The sequence below is a fragment of the Camelus bactrianus genome, chromosome 30 (assembly GCF_048773025.1).
Source record: "Camelus bactrianus isolate YW-2024 breed Bactrian camel chromosome 30, ASM4877302v1, whole genome shotgun sequence".
Lineage (NCBI taxonomy): Eukaryota > Metazoa > Chordata > Mammalia > Artiodactyla > Camelidae > Camelus > Camelus bactrianus.
The window spans coordinates 19,240,606-19,256,064 of NC_133568.1; the positions used below are offsets into that span (position 1 = coordinate 19,240,606).

General features: G+C 38.8%; 1 protein-coding gene across 1 annotated transcript in view; it reads left to right on the top strand.

Moving 5' to 3' along the window:
• Nucleotides 1–15,459, top strand: part of CDH20 (cadherin 20) — a 178,677-nt gene that overhangs the window by 118,678 nt on the left and 44,540 nt on the right. Inside the window, exon 2 of the mRNA XM_074355377.1 lies at nt 14,667–15,060. Coding sequence (XP_074211478.1) covers nt 14,815–15,060 — 246 coding nt within the window. The 5' untranslated portion in view covers nt 14,667–14,814. The remainder of the gene's footprint in view (nt 1–14,666; nt 15,061–15,459) is intronic.

Here is a 15,459-nt window from a genome sequence, read left to right on the forward strand (position 1 = left end):
TGGCAAAGGGAGGACCACTTTAAGTTGTTCTGACATACAGTGGGAGTTGGCAGCATGAAGTGAACTCCACAACTAAAGTGGCAAGCTCAGGAAAATGCAAAAATAGTACACTCCGTGGAAGAAGGAGAAAAGTAAGTTATAAAACTTTTCATGTTATTTCTATGACATATCTTCACAAAATTTGGCTTAAAATCGGTCAGTGGCATAGAAAGATTGTCTTGGGAAATGAATGTGTCGATTTAATTCCTGTGGGAGCCAAACAAAGCTAGCTAAGATAGTAATTTTAAATTATTTTGGGGTGGATGTTAATTGTAGTCACTCGTGAACATTAAAATTCCTGCCAACAGAAAATCTTTATCTTGATTTGTGATAAGCTTAGAAATGAACTGTCGAGGTGGAACATGGTTGTTAAGCAAAACAAATTTCTGTTCATGACTTGTGAAAAGACAAATGTGAAATCTCAACCAGTTAGCTCCTGCTTATGTTTGGGAGCAGGTTAGGATGGGGTGTGTACAGAGCGCGAGCATCCACAGTGGATTAAGATTGATTGCAGAGGCTGAAGATTTTTCTCTTTGAGTCTTTTGAATCCGAAGTAGCTTTTGCTCAAATAATATCAAAGGCATCTGATTAAACACATCTCCCAGCAGGATTTTATTGTAGGGCATGCTTTATTATGTACAGTATAATCAGACTGATATAATATGGCATTAGCCAGTGAATGTCTTGTTTTGAAACAACTTGTGGAAATAGATTTTTATCCCTTTCTTTAATCCTTATTTGATGCTGTTAACCAATTCCATTATTTAAATTGACTATTAAGATTGGAATCAGTTTGATTTATCAGAATTTCTTTCCCATTAATAAGGCTTTTTTGTTAGACTCTTTCTGTAGCCTTCATTTACTTTTAGAACTTTGAAGAAAAACATTTGCAAAATCTTTTTCCTTAATATGGATTAAAGCTGTGGATCAGTTCCTATTAAACTATTCTTAGCCTTATAGTATAAGAAGAGTTTATACGGGCTTCTTTTAATGATTCTTTACTGTATAGGCAAGGTCAAAGGGATTCTAGGAGAAAGAAATAGTAAGTTTAAATTTTGCAAAAGATACACAGGAACATTTTCCATTCCAAAGGTTCCCAATTCCTCTAACGACACAGAAAAGGAACACACAGGAATTTTAACTGCTAATGCAGTTTCCACTAATAACACGTGAACATCTTTGTGGACTACTGTATGGTATTTAAATGTCATAAACGGGGAAAAGTGTCAGCATAAAAGCAAGGGAGGCACACAATTTTTCCTGACAGCAGAGCTAACAATCCTATCTTGCCACAAGTGTTACCTGAGAACAGTCAGCGGGTCATTTTAAAAAATTCTTTTCTTTATTGATATTTTACAGCAAGTAAAAGTAAAAATAGCTAGAATCAAGTATCATCATCAACTGATTGCTCTTCAGAGAGGGACTACTAATTCTTTTCCTTGTATGCTTATAAATTCAGTATTTCTCCTAGGAAAAAATGAGTGAAATCTTCTTACTATGATGTAGAGTCAGAACTTGGAAATATCATCGACTTATAGGATTTGTAAAAGACTTCAAGGCCCTTTGATTCTACCCCCAATCTTTGGCAGACTTAACTCAATGGGAAAGTTCTCCCCTGAAGTCTCTTACCTCTATCTCCCCAACCCCCAGCCCCCTAAAAGGGCAGGTTTCTTCATCTCCAACTTAACCTGTCCCAGTTTATAAGCTTTACTGTCAAGGAAATCTTTGTTTAAATCCCTTCTGCTACTGATTAAGGCCATGTTCTCTGTTCCTGGTTCCTAGGTGAAGAGGAATTTTTAAAATGTGGATATCATTATTGAGCTGAACCTTGACTTCTTCTCCTCCAGCCTTAAAGATTTCGTTCCTTGGATACTGTAGGTTTCATCTTTAGGGCCTTGATGACTCCTCTTTACCTGCTCCAGCTCGCATCTCACTTCCCAATCCTCCTTGGGTTGTAGTTCTCAGAAACTGACAAAGCTCTGGTAAGGACCCCAGCCCCACCTGGTGGTTCCTTGGGATCCTACTTTGTGAATATTGCCATGCAAGTACCAAGAGTCTTTTCGAAATGAGAATGTTATATTGCTGAATTGTTGTTCACTTCTTATTTAATTCTATTCCATGTTTTACTGAATTCCTGTTTGGTGCCGACACTGTGCTAATTTTGAAGATACACAGATGACAGTCACTACCCTCAGAGAATTCACAGGCTAGAAGGGAAAGCAGACCACAGGAGGTATGCCAGTGGAATAGACAGAGTGGGATGGGGGCACAGAAAACTGGCCTAATAATTAATAAACACTCAATAGAAGAGAGATTGCTAAGCACAGAAGGTCCTGGGAAAGGCATTCAAGTCTGAGTAAAAGCATGAAAATGTTAAAACACAGGATCTGTAGTTCATTTCGATGGACAAAAAAGTAAGGGGAGCAGGGACAGGAGATGAGGCTAGAATGGTACGTAGGGGCCAGATCACGTAGTCCTTGAGTGCCTGGTCAAGGATTTCAGATTTTATCAGCTCAGAAATGAGAAACTATTAGAGATCTTTTAGTAGGTGAGTGGCCTGATAAGATATGATCCCTCTGCCTGATAAAAGAACAGATTCGAACAGGGACACCAGTTAGGAGGCTGCTGCAGGAGTGCAGGTGTGAAATGTAAACACCAGAAGTATGGCAAGGGCTGCAGGAATGGAGAGGAAAGACAGATTTAGAAAGACTTCGAAGGCAGAATTGGTAGAATTCAACAGATCTAAGTAATCAGAAAGGGGCGCGGGCCGTTAGGGACAGAAGGGTCTGACTTCTAGATTTCTACTTGAATTGCTGGAAATGCCATTCATTCCCCAGGCTAGAAAGCAGAGCAAGGGCTCCAACAGAGAAAAAAATCAGGAGTCAAACTGGAAGGAAATGGTATCCACAGTGACCCACCAACCTTATGCTTGTTCAATGAGTTTTCATTTCTAGATGTTACTAGATTTTACTGTATTCATCACTGCTCTGTTTACATTCTAATACTTCTCCAAAGAGCCATGTGTCTGAAGTCAAGCCACATCCTTTATCACCATCATTTTCACTTGTTCCACTTTGGTAAAATCTCAGTGATTACTGATCATAATTTTAGACAGCCATAAAATTGTGAATGAGTATTAAACACTAGATATGGAATTTATTCCTGTATAATAGTACTTGTCATTGCACTGAAGTTCAAAATGACCCACTGATAACAATTCTCCAGTCACTCAGAACTGAACAGTCAGAACTATACGGTCTCACTTGTTACACCTGGGAAAGGCATAATCAAGAGTCTTGTATACCCAGCTCACACAGAGCTCCCTCCTTCAGATGCACCCGTCTCTGTATGACATAATCCAGTCCTAAGTGGAAATTAGGTCATTTGGACAGAACTTCTTCTGTATGTCTTTTCAAACCAAAGAATAACTGTTTCCCCTTCCCAATTTCCTTCTAAATACAAAAATTTGCCTTTGTTATTCTAAGATTACAAAAGTTCTTTCACATTGAACTCAATGACCCTGAATGGCCTGACTGACAATCCAGGTGTGGCAGCTGTATTTCCTAAAGATGGCCACAATACCACCTCCCATCCCACAGGCTCTTCTAGAGCTTGCCACTCCCTCATTAAGAGGTTGCGCCTGATTCCCTTCACCTTGTGTGTGTGGACTTGCTAGTGGTTCATAACCAACAGAATGTAGTAGAAGCGAAGCTAAGAGGATTCTGAGGCTAGGTCATAAAAGGTGACACGGCTTCTGCTTTGAGAATGGGACTCACACACGAGTGCTGACTATACACACAGTCCACCTGCCCTCATGGAAGCCACCATGCTGTGAGGAAGCCCAAATTAGTCCATGTAGAAATCACACATGAAGGTACTACATGAAATCACGTGAACAGACAGAGATGTCCCAGCAGCCTCCAGCTGCACCAGACCCCTGCCACCCCAGTCTAGCCCCATGGGTCTGCAAATGCCTAAGAAACTCCACACCAGAACCACCCAGCCAAGACGCATCCAAATCCCTGACTCAGAAACCACAAAAACTAACACAATGATCGCTGTTTTAAGCTACTACATTTTGAGGTGATTTGTTTCATAGCAATAGCTAGCCAGAAATCAGGAACTAGTGGCAAAATGGTTCAGTACCAGGTCAAATGATGGCGGATCAGTGGAGTGGCTCCCCCTTTCCTCGATGTGTGAGACATTTGTGCCTTTTGGTCCAAGTATGAGGCTAGCTGGGGACCTTGATGTCAAAACTAGACTGGATTCTGATGAGCCTGAAAGGCCTGAGAAGATCCTGGATTCAGAACAGTTCTCACTTTTGAGAATGTTGGTCACTTCTGGATGATTCTACTTTGCTTGTAAGGACTTAGTTTTTGCCCAGTTTATCTTGGGCCATTTCGGAATCTTTTTTTATGTATCACTTGTTAACATTGTAGACCTTCCCAAAGAATTACAAACTTCAGCATATATTCCATAATCCTAATGGGACTAGACTTTTGGGGGGCAGGGGGGCCCTGTTCAGAGTTCACATGAAGACCACCTCACACACTTGCTTGAAAGGTGTTTTCAGTTACTAAGCTAGAGAACACTACTGAAGAACGATCAGGGGATAAAAACAGCCCAGAAGAATGAGGACATTTAACCAATCTCTGCCCCACGATTCTATTACTATGATATAGGTAGAGGCAAGTTGCTGCTGAAGCCTCACAGATCAAATAATCACCCTTATGCGCGTCTGGCTGAGCATGTTCCGCTGGGGAGATCCAAGATACAAAGTGGTACCAAGGAGAAGAGAATTGAATCTCAGACTTATAGACAATGCCTTCTACAGACTAACAGACTATACCTTCTATAAAGGTAACTGAGATCCACAGATAATAGACAACATCAGCCTAGTGACTGATCAGCTAATTCTAATGCAACTTGACTCACTGTATTAGTTCACTCTGAGGTATTTCTAGAGTAGATTTTCCATTTTCTAATAAAACTATGAAGTGGCTAAATTCTGTTACTCCAATTGAAGGGTGCGTGGGAACAACGTGTTAAGGAGCTGATAATAAATGGTGCTTTTCAGGACAGCTTTTAAACGAATTCTTGACCTTCTTTCAAAGGCAGAGTTGCATGGTATCCCTTTGCATGGATATCATCATTTTTTTAAATCATCTTTTGTTGGAAATCTGGATTAGTCTAGTTTGTGCTGTAATAAGAATACTGTAATAAATATCTATGCATTTAAATTCAAGTAAAATGTATATTATAATCTTTTCCTTAGGCTCAACTGTATATTCATTTTAAACACATAACGCACTGCAAAACTGCTTTCAAGAAAGCTTTTGTTAATCTACACACCTGTCTGAAGTGTATGAGAATGTCCAGTTCCCCACATTCTCAGAAACATTGCCAGCTTATTTTTTAATGTTTTTCAATTCAATACGGTGAAATGGTTTTATTCTTCAGCTAACTGTGAAAGTAAATATTTGTCATATACTATACATCATTTTATTTCCGCTTTCATGAATTTCTCTTATTGTCATTTGATCATTTCTTTTGGAATGATCTTTTTTAAAATTATTTTTTAAACATTTTTTATTGAGTTACAGTCATTTTACAATGTTGTGTCAAATTCCAGTGTAGAGCACAATTTTTCAGTTATACATGAACATACATATACTCATTGTAACATTTTTTTTCACTGTGAGCTACCACAAGATCTTGTATATATTTCCCTGTGCTATACAGTATAATCTTGTTTATCTATTCTACATATACCTGTCAGTATCTACAAATTTTGAACTCCCAGTCTATCCCTTCCCACCCTCCTCCCACATGGCAACCATAAGTTTGTATTCTGTGTTTATGAGTCTGTTTCTGTTTTGTGTTTTTGTTCTTTGTTTTTTTTTAAGATTCCACATATGAGTGACCTCATATGGTACTTTTCTTTCTCTTTCTGGCTTACTGCACTTAGAATGACATTCTCCAGGGACATCCATGTTGCTGCAAATGGCGTTATGTTGCCTTTTTATGGCTGAATAGTATTCCACATCTTCTTTATCTTTATGTTGATGGACATTTAGGCTGTTTCCATGTCTTGGCTATTGTAAATAGTGCTTCTATGAAAACTGGGGTGCAAGTGTCTTTTTGAAGTAGGGTTCCTTCTGGATATATGCCCAGGAGTGGGATTACTGGATCATATGGTCAGTCTCTTCCTAGTCTTTTGAGGAATCCCCATACTGTTTTCCACAGTGGCTGCACCAAACTGCATTCCCACCAGCAGTGTAGGAGGGTTCCCTTTTCTCCACAGCCTCTCCAGCATTTGTCATTTGTGGACTTTTGAATGATGACCATTCTGACTGGTGTGAGGTGATACCTCATTGTAGTTTTCATTTGCATTTCTCTGCTAATTACTGATATTGAGCATTTTTTCATGTGCCTATTTGATTATTGTCTTTAACATTGAGCATAAAGATTCCTTAATATGTTAAGGATAATAAGCCTTTGTTTTCTCATGAATGTTGCCTAATATTTACACATAAAAATATAATAATTTCTAATAATTATTTAGTTCAATCTATCAAAATTTTCCTTCACTACCTTTGATAATACTTGGGGAAGGTTTCTTCAACTCAGGATTGTAAAAATAATATTCACGTGCATCTTCTCTTAGTACTTTTTATTTTGTTTTTCTATGTGTTCTACTAAATTGCATAGTTTACTTTTTCCCACTTGACTCGAGTGGAGGGTGAATGGCAAAGAAACAGGTAGAGGCTGACCTTGAAAAGAATTAGAGAAAAAAGATTTTCTCATATCAACCCCCTTCCCCCCCAAAATTAAGGAAGAAAAATGCTAAACCACCAGAGATAACTTCATGGTCATATCCCTTTAAATAAACAACTGAAAAACATATAATTTTAGGCCACTGTAATTTTTCAAATCCCAATTTCCTCATAAGGTTTCCAAGCATCTCTACAAAGAACTCTTTACATTACAAGTGATGCCAACATCGAGAGCACTTCTGACATGTAAAGGCTCATTATATTTGCTGTCCAAGAACAGAAATATCACTCGTAAAAACTCAGTTTCCTTGACTTTTGTTGCCTTTATAGTAATTACCCAAGCCACTTAATACATTGCTGTAAGAATACATATTAAAATCAGTATGGAAAAAATATTAATTAAATCAAGTTAAAAGCTTGAAGGCCTAGAAAGAATAATAATATCAAGCAGTTGAACACTTTTCTATTCTGAAAAATACACTAGTAATCAGTTAATATTTACTAAGCACCTAATATGTGTCAAATACTGTACTAGGTATCAAGGATACAAGGATAAAAGACACCATCTGTGTTCAAAGAGCTAACAGTGTGGGGAAAAAAGGGACAAGTAAATAGTTACAATACTAAATAATGAAAAGCCAAGACAAGAAATTCACAAGGTACTTTGAAAAAAAGATAGACAAAAGGGGAAACACATAGGAAGTAAATATAAATAAGAACAGGACTTATTCTATAGTATTAGGTCATGATAATCTGATAATCCTTTAAAGAAGATTATTATCCTCAAATTTGAGGCTCAGAAAGGTTAAGGAGACACCCAGTGTGTCACACATCGAGCAGCAGAGCTGGAAATAACCTTACCAAAATGCCCTGATTCCAGATTATGCTCCCTTCTTTAAAAGAGAGATTTTTTTCTTGAAAGCATGTCCTAGAAGACAAGTTTCTCTTTTCCTTTAACAGAATAAATTATAAACATCAATGAGATTTTCCTTTTGTTTTATTTTGTTTTGTTTTGTTTTGTTTTGTTTTTCCAGGAGTTTTTCTTTTCCTTGAACAGATTAACCAGCAGTCTTTTTTGTGTGCATTCCTTATACATCAGAAGAATGAAAGATAAAATATCCACGACTCCAATGTGAGTCGGGATTATGTAAAAGGAACAGTATGTGAGAACTGACAGGTCAAAACATCCTTAGCTGAGCTGAAGTTCAAGTCAGCTAGAGGAAGCCACGTGCAGCAGGCCCAGCTGCAGGTCAGGAGCCTGGATTCAGTGTGTGCGCCTGGGGAGTGGCGAGAATTGCTAAAGGGAGAGGAAGGAGTTCACATTCTTTATGCCCAAAGCTGCTTTGAAGTTTGGGACTAAAAAGAGAAGGAAAGTTCTCGCCTCTTTAAATAATCAGGCATAGAAGGATGAATTTTTTATCCCTAAGTCTAAAATCAAATTTATTACCTTGCCTCTAACTAGTGCTTCCTCTCACCTTCCTGCTGTAACCTAAGCACAGAAGTTTCCCTTCGTTGTTTCCCTGCACCCAGCTTCCTTTATATCTGACCAGTTTGCAAGTATTGGAGACTCTGCCTCCTCAAGAGTTGAGACATCTCACAAACTTTTCCGCCCGATCCCTGGTTGAAGGTCTCCTTACCAGCCTTCCCTGAATTCCCATCCGAGTCTCCCACCCCTCTCCAGTCCTCTCCAGCATCGCTGCTATACAGATTTGAACAGTTACATTTGCATGCTCAGAAGCCTTTAGAGGATGTTTCAACTTCTAGATGGCTGACTGAGATTGAAAGAGGTTAAGTCACTTGTTAAAGATTGTGCAGATAAGAAATGTTAGGGCTAAAACTGAAACTCGGTTTTGTTTGGCTTCACAAACCATTCCTTGATTAAATATATCTGATGCTCAAGTATTTATCAAATTAATAAACTGTCTTAATTTTAGACAACAAGCTTAGTTTTGCCCCCAAACTCTTCTTCCCATGGTTTAATCTTTATGGTCCAGGGAAGACTACAGAATTGTCCTACCTGCCTCAAGTTGTGGAGGAAGTCAAAGTTATAACAGAAAGTACTCAGTAGTGATTATTTGTAATTTCTTATCAAAGAAGAACTTTAGCCAAAGACTTACATTTAAAACACATTCTTTTTTTAATGAACAAGCACAAATATAATGCAATTATAAGTGTTGCCTAAGACTAGATATTAGTGAACATGTGAGACAAGTCTGAAAAATCAAAACTGACCATTCTTATCTAACTGGAGTCAAAGACACTGCCCATAGACTGAACTGTAGTTTCATTAGCTTGATTAAAAGTGAAAACTGGAGGAAGGCTAAAGTAGGTCAAAAACTTCCTGGCTCCTTTAGGATTAAAACATTTACCAGATACTAAGTATGTGTGAAAGGATCAGTAAGAATCTACTTGCCATTCTTGGAGGATATGAAACGAAAGATGGGACACCCTCAACTGGAAAAATTGATTATAATGAGAATGAAAAGCAAAGAAGAATTGGGCATGAACTCTAGCAAAAGGATTTCTAAAGTGGAAATTCCTTTATTCGTGACTCAAGCTAGGGAATTTATAGCTTGAGGGTCAACGTATATACAGGATACACAAAGCAGGTTTTATGATGGGACTTACCAGGTTTTTCAGAGACAGCTCTTAATTACATAATTCAAGCTTTCTACCATTTTCTGTTATATTCCTCTCACCCACACATTGACACACACACACACACACTCACACTCACACACCCCTACTTTTATATAAAGCTATGTATTGTTCCTAAACTCTTCAATAAGCCACCCTTTACCTCCCCCTCAGCCACAGCAACCCCACAGTTCCATTTCTGAATGTCTTAAAACAGCACTCGCTCTCCTCAACTAGTTTGGTTGTGGGAAGAAGAGCAAAAAGAACAAGTGGTGACAAAGCGAGGATTTCAGAGACCAGTCACAGCTTGACTGAACACTGTAACAGCTGAACCTCTGAATCCTGGCTCCGAATTTCCATAGTTTTTGAGGAACTTAGGGAAGCAGGAATTCATAAAAAAAATAAATAATCAAAATTAGAATAAGCAAGAACGATGACCACCTTTTCTAAGAAATCTCCAAGGAAGTTAGGTATTCTTCTGTTCAATTTAAAAAAAAAAAGTAATACCATAATTCTTCAACTCTAGACAGACCATCAATTAATTAACCGCTTCTTTGAGGGATGGGAGAGGAAATGTGATCACACGAAATGTACACACTGATTTTCATATATATCCCATTTCAGGAATGTTAACTTTGGGGTCAGAGGCAGTGTTATGAGGCAGGTAAGATGTGGAGTAGGGGAGTGGAAGTCAGAGCACAGCTCAAATCCAGAAAACCTAGTTAGTACCTGGACAACCTCTTCTGGTTCCATGGGGTTGGTCGCCTCCTTAGATGGGTAGCTTCAGGTAGGCTGGTGAGTTGATAGCCACAAAAGAAGACTGGAGCTTCTACTCACTTAATGACTGCCCAGGAGAAAATTGAGCTGGAACATCTGTAGCAAATCAAAGACTTCCGGTCAGAGAACTGCCTCACCTTCCAGAGAGAAAACCATACTGTACACCATTTCCAAAACACATCCCCAGTGGTGGACTTTGGTTGGCAGCACAGACATACACATACAGATTCAGGAATGTTGAGAGTTTTTTTTTTTTACAGAAGCACTGAAAATATTTTCTTTATGGGATTCCCAGTGGGAATCTTCTTGTCTGTGAACTGTGGATATTCCAAAGATACCATCATCATGTGAATTTTTCAATCCAATTTATGTCATCACCTGTTCTCTATGGATTCTGTACTCCAAACTGAAGGATTTTGACTCCTAAGTAAAACAGGTTTGTTCATATTTCTCAAGAGAGATGCTTGACTGGGAGGTGGGATGCTGCTGTGACACTGAGTTGTATTCCGATTTAATGTTGATGCACCTTACAGTACACTGTCATATTTCACTGTGATATCTAGGGTCTTCGCAAAGTTTTTTTTTCTTTTTAAGTACATTTTTAGGCTCTTTTTGTAAGTAAAAGTGATAGCTTAAGAAGTTTAGCTGCCTAAAACCACAGCACCACTGCCTGTATTTTCTTCCGTAAAGGCATGAGGCCACATCACAAAGTTAAAACACCCCCTGGTTCTCAGGGGGAATCACTAGCAGAGGCGACTGACTTTCTGTTTCTGTAGAGATGTCATCTGAGCTTTACTGAGTAGTCCTTCTATTAGCCATCAAAAGCTCAGGAAAACTGGAATAATGAAGAAAGAAATCAGAGGGAGACCATAAAAGCCCAGTTCATTTCAAGGAGAAAGCAGTAACCATCCCTTCCCCCTGCATTTTAAATATCACAACAAATTTAAGTAATGAAATAAACAATTCACTGAGAGCACACTTTTATGTACAGCTTTAATTTCTTCCTACTGTGTTCATTAACAAGCTGTTTCTTCAGGCAGGATGGGGTGAAAAAAAACTTTTAAAAGACTCATTCAACACAGAAGTCAATTTCCACTAATGTAGTCTTCTTATGGCATATGTGGTCTTCCAAAGCGGGTCTATATATACATATATACATACATTAGTCTCTTCCTTTATCAGGACAACAGCAATTAGCCTACCTTCAAACACATCATTGCTATTCTTATCCTGTAGGAAAAAAGCTTGAATAGGAGAACTATTTTATTTATAATCATTGCAAACTGGTTAGTATGTCTGATAGAACTGATTTTTCCCTCACTTGTATAAATAGCTCTAATTGTGAAAAGAATAATGTAACTATTGGATAACCTAGATTTTACTTTCTGAAAAGTTAGGCAGGAAGTATTTTTCATCCATTCTGCCCTGCGAAAGCAGGAATAAAGTGCATTTCAATCAACTGTAGCCATCAAGTTATTTACCACAGAAAGAGTTTACAGGCACTGTGGGTTTGCAATTTTAGGTGTGTCGGGGGGAACGTGATGGGGCACATGGGCCACTAGAGCTGTGACAGGGTCCCCAAGGGCTCCACAGGTCCTAAACATCCTAAAGACACTTTGTTTGTGTCCCGTGAAAGGGAAAAATGTGAGGGCTTTGCGCTAATGTGCAGGAAGCCAAGGTGGGCAAGAGACATGAAAGCTGAGGCAACCGGATGGCCTACAAAATATTCATCACAAAGACTCCACAGAACACCTTCTTTTTCTTGAGCTCTTCAGATCACACTTACCGGTAAAGATGGGGAGGTTTAATTGGCAAGAAGGTATGTCTAGTTTGTAAGAGATAGGAGAATATAAGAGACAGTCTTAAAATCCCTTGAAATTTCTTCAAATCTCATGCTGTCCTGAAAATTTAGCCAATGGAAGCAGGATAGAGGATATCTGCACCCACCTGCCACCGCCACACACACACACACACACACACACGAGGCAGCTGCTCACTTAGAATCTCAAAGCAAGATGTAAAAGTAGCCACAGAAAATAATCAAAACCATGGAAAATAATGCTTAGGCAAAATGTCTACATATGAAACACACACATTGAAGGAAATACATTAAATAGAGTATGTATTTTGAGCTCTACCTTTGATAAATGCAACCCCAAAAGAGAATTTCCTCTATTCTACTGAGTTCTCAATAGCAAGTCCTTCATTAAGTTTCCTCATCAAAACAAACAAACAAACAAAAAAACAGTCTCTGGTTATTACAGAATTAGGCTGGGCCAGACTATATCACCCAAGAGTACTTATCACAGACGCAGAGAGCTGTAAAATAATACACATATACATTAGGCCCTTTCAGAATTTTGGCCCAAAAAGTGCCCACAAGATACGTTCAAGGCTCAGTTCCCCCACTTCATACATGACCCAGGTAATTTCTCCTTATGTTGCTGTTCAAATGTCAGTTGACACCTTAGTGATTTACAGAATACTTTCACCTACAGCATCCCAACAGGCCCTCATGGTCGTCCTGTGAGGGAGGTGGGAGAACCACCATCCAGCACTTAACAGATGAGAAACGAAAGTTCATAGGAGTGAAGAAGTCAGACATAATGAAGATGGAACCAGGAGCCAAAGTGTCTGACCCTTAGTCTAGTGTTCTTTGGGGAAATTACAGACAGGTCTGTGTCTCACAACATATGAGCTATTCCCATGGTGGTTACCAATCCCAATCCCAGTATTCATTCTGGCAGGAGGTTTTGTTTTGTTTTGTTTTGTTTTGTTTTGTTTTTGGTAATGCCCTTTGGTTCATCTTCGAGGTCCCTAAAACAGCATTGCTATTTCTCACCAATCTTTTTCATTAATTCATCTCCTGGGTTAAATTTCCTCCTTCCAAAATGTCTCCCCTTAGAAGGGATCAGAGGAACATGAGCTGGGTTTCTGTCTACCAGCCTAAAGAGAAAGGGAACTGCTAATACCTGCTAACCCACCTTCTAAGCACACCATTGTTCTTTATTAACAAACACGCCGCCCTAAATAAGGCACACTCGGCTTGCTTTTTACTTGACAATCAACCTGCCTTTAGAGCTAGAACTGGTAAGAGGCACAGCCTCCCATTCTGTCACAGAAATTCTATAGTGTCCCCCAGCTCTTGCCTCTTCATCAGCTCTCATTGAAGTGATTTCTAATACAAAAATGAAATGGCATATTGTATGAGATGATTATAAGATATCTTTTAAACTCTTTTGTTCATTTCAATAGTGAGTATTTGAGAGGAAGCTAAAATGAGTTCTGATGAGGACAGGTGGAAGGTGGTAATCGAGTTAGCATCAATGCATTCATTCTAAACCATTTGTAGAAATGGAGCACTGCTTAGCTGCATAGGTCTGAAATCCCCAAATAAACACATCTGTTCTCAGAAGGTGATAGCAGTTCTTCACATTAACAGTGAAAATATGAAGCCCACAGAAGACATTTTAGTCATTTTGACAGAGTGGCTTGAGTGCTATGCCACCTCATTAAACCCAGCCAAAGTAAAGGAAGAAAAGGTTGATGAGGTCGTAGTCCAGGAGTGAGGTCACCAGCTAATCTGACCTGATAGCAGAAAAAGAAGTTTGACTGATAAAACATCAGGGTAGAAGTCAACATCCCTTTGCCTAAATGAGTCTTTCAGATTAAAAAAAAAAAAAATTGTTGGCTAGACTCCCTTAGCGTGCCCACAGCAGCACGTAACTAACAGCACTTTGAAATCTACTGTGACTGACATAATGATTAACTGACCTTTCAAATCCTAGAAAGGTCACATTAGCAGCCCCTAACAGTGCTTCAGAGCTGAAGCAGTAGAGTGTGAAACTTGAATCCACCATGAGCCCAGAGAATGATTAAAGTCAGAAGTGATCCATGGGTGCTTATAAATAAAGTCCAAGATTCCTAATATTATCAATAACATGGCGTAGGCAGAAGATAATTGTGGGTAGCAAAAAAAGTAGTCAGATTTTCATTTTGATTTTCTAATAAGCCAAGAGAAGCAGTTGGGCTAATGAAAATATTAGTTATTAGCTGTAAATTTTGGAAATGAATGTTATTTTTAAGAGTTTAGGAGGCTGTCTGATCATAAATATTTCAAAGAGCACACTATTAATTCAAGCCAATCAATAATACAGCATAACCCTCCAGCTACCAATGAGAAGAAATTTATTCACTAGTTTATTACTTCTGAAATCCATATTTAAAGGTTTGGGATTGATTATGCCAAGATAAGCTGTCTTCTTTTTATCAAAATATTATTTATTACTCAAGCACTTCTAAAGCAGTAACATGTTATGACTCTTTAATCTGTTGAGTAGAAAACTGAATATTTACTGATATTTTTCTTAAAAACTTGCCACAAGCCCAAAGGAAAGAATCTGACATCATCACATTGTGTTTTCCTTAACTTGACAGGAAGTCAACTTCAAGCGGATTGACTTCAATCAGGACCTCATTTGGGAAGCATCAGTGTTCAATAAACTATTATTTTTTTATTTGGAAAATACTCAAGTTCAGTGGCTTTATCATCCTGGACTTTACTTTCTGAAAACCTGGCAATCCCATGTGGACTTCTGGTAGAATGAGCAATGCAAAGAGCTGGCTTGGACTCGGCATGTCCTTGTACTTCTGGGGATTGATGGACCTTACGACCACCGTTCTCTCAGGAACACCAACACCGCCAGGCGAAATCGAAGTGCTCCTGTCAGACAAGCCACAGTCACACTTGCGGACAAAGAGGAGCTGGGTTTGGAACCAGTTTTTTGTTCTGGAAGAGTATACAGGAACCGACCCTTTGTATGTCGGCAAGGTAAGAACTGCCAAAGAGAATCATCAGGGTATCGAATATTGAGATCGAATACGAATATGAATTGGATATGACACCTCACATAGTCTGAGACCTGAGAACAATTTTAACTAGTAGCATGTTACTTGACAGTTGAAATTTAATTTTTGCTGTGTCAGATACCGGTCAGAAAGGAAAGATTTCTCTCCTTGTTCCTGCCTCTGTTCTGAGTGGGAAAAACTAGGAATTGGATTTTCTGGAGGAAAAATGATGGACCCTGCAAGAATCATTCAAGTCCCCGCAGAGGCAGCAGCAGCCTCTGGAAAAACAGGACAGGGAAGAAAGAAACTGAGGGACGCAAAGGGAGGAGTAGAGGGTTTTTCGCTTTTTTTTTTTTTTTCCAAAGCATTTCCACAGGTATTG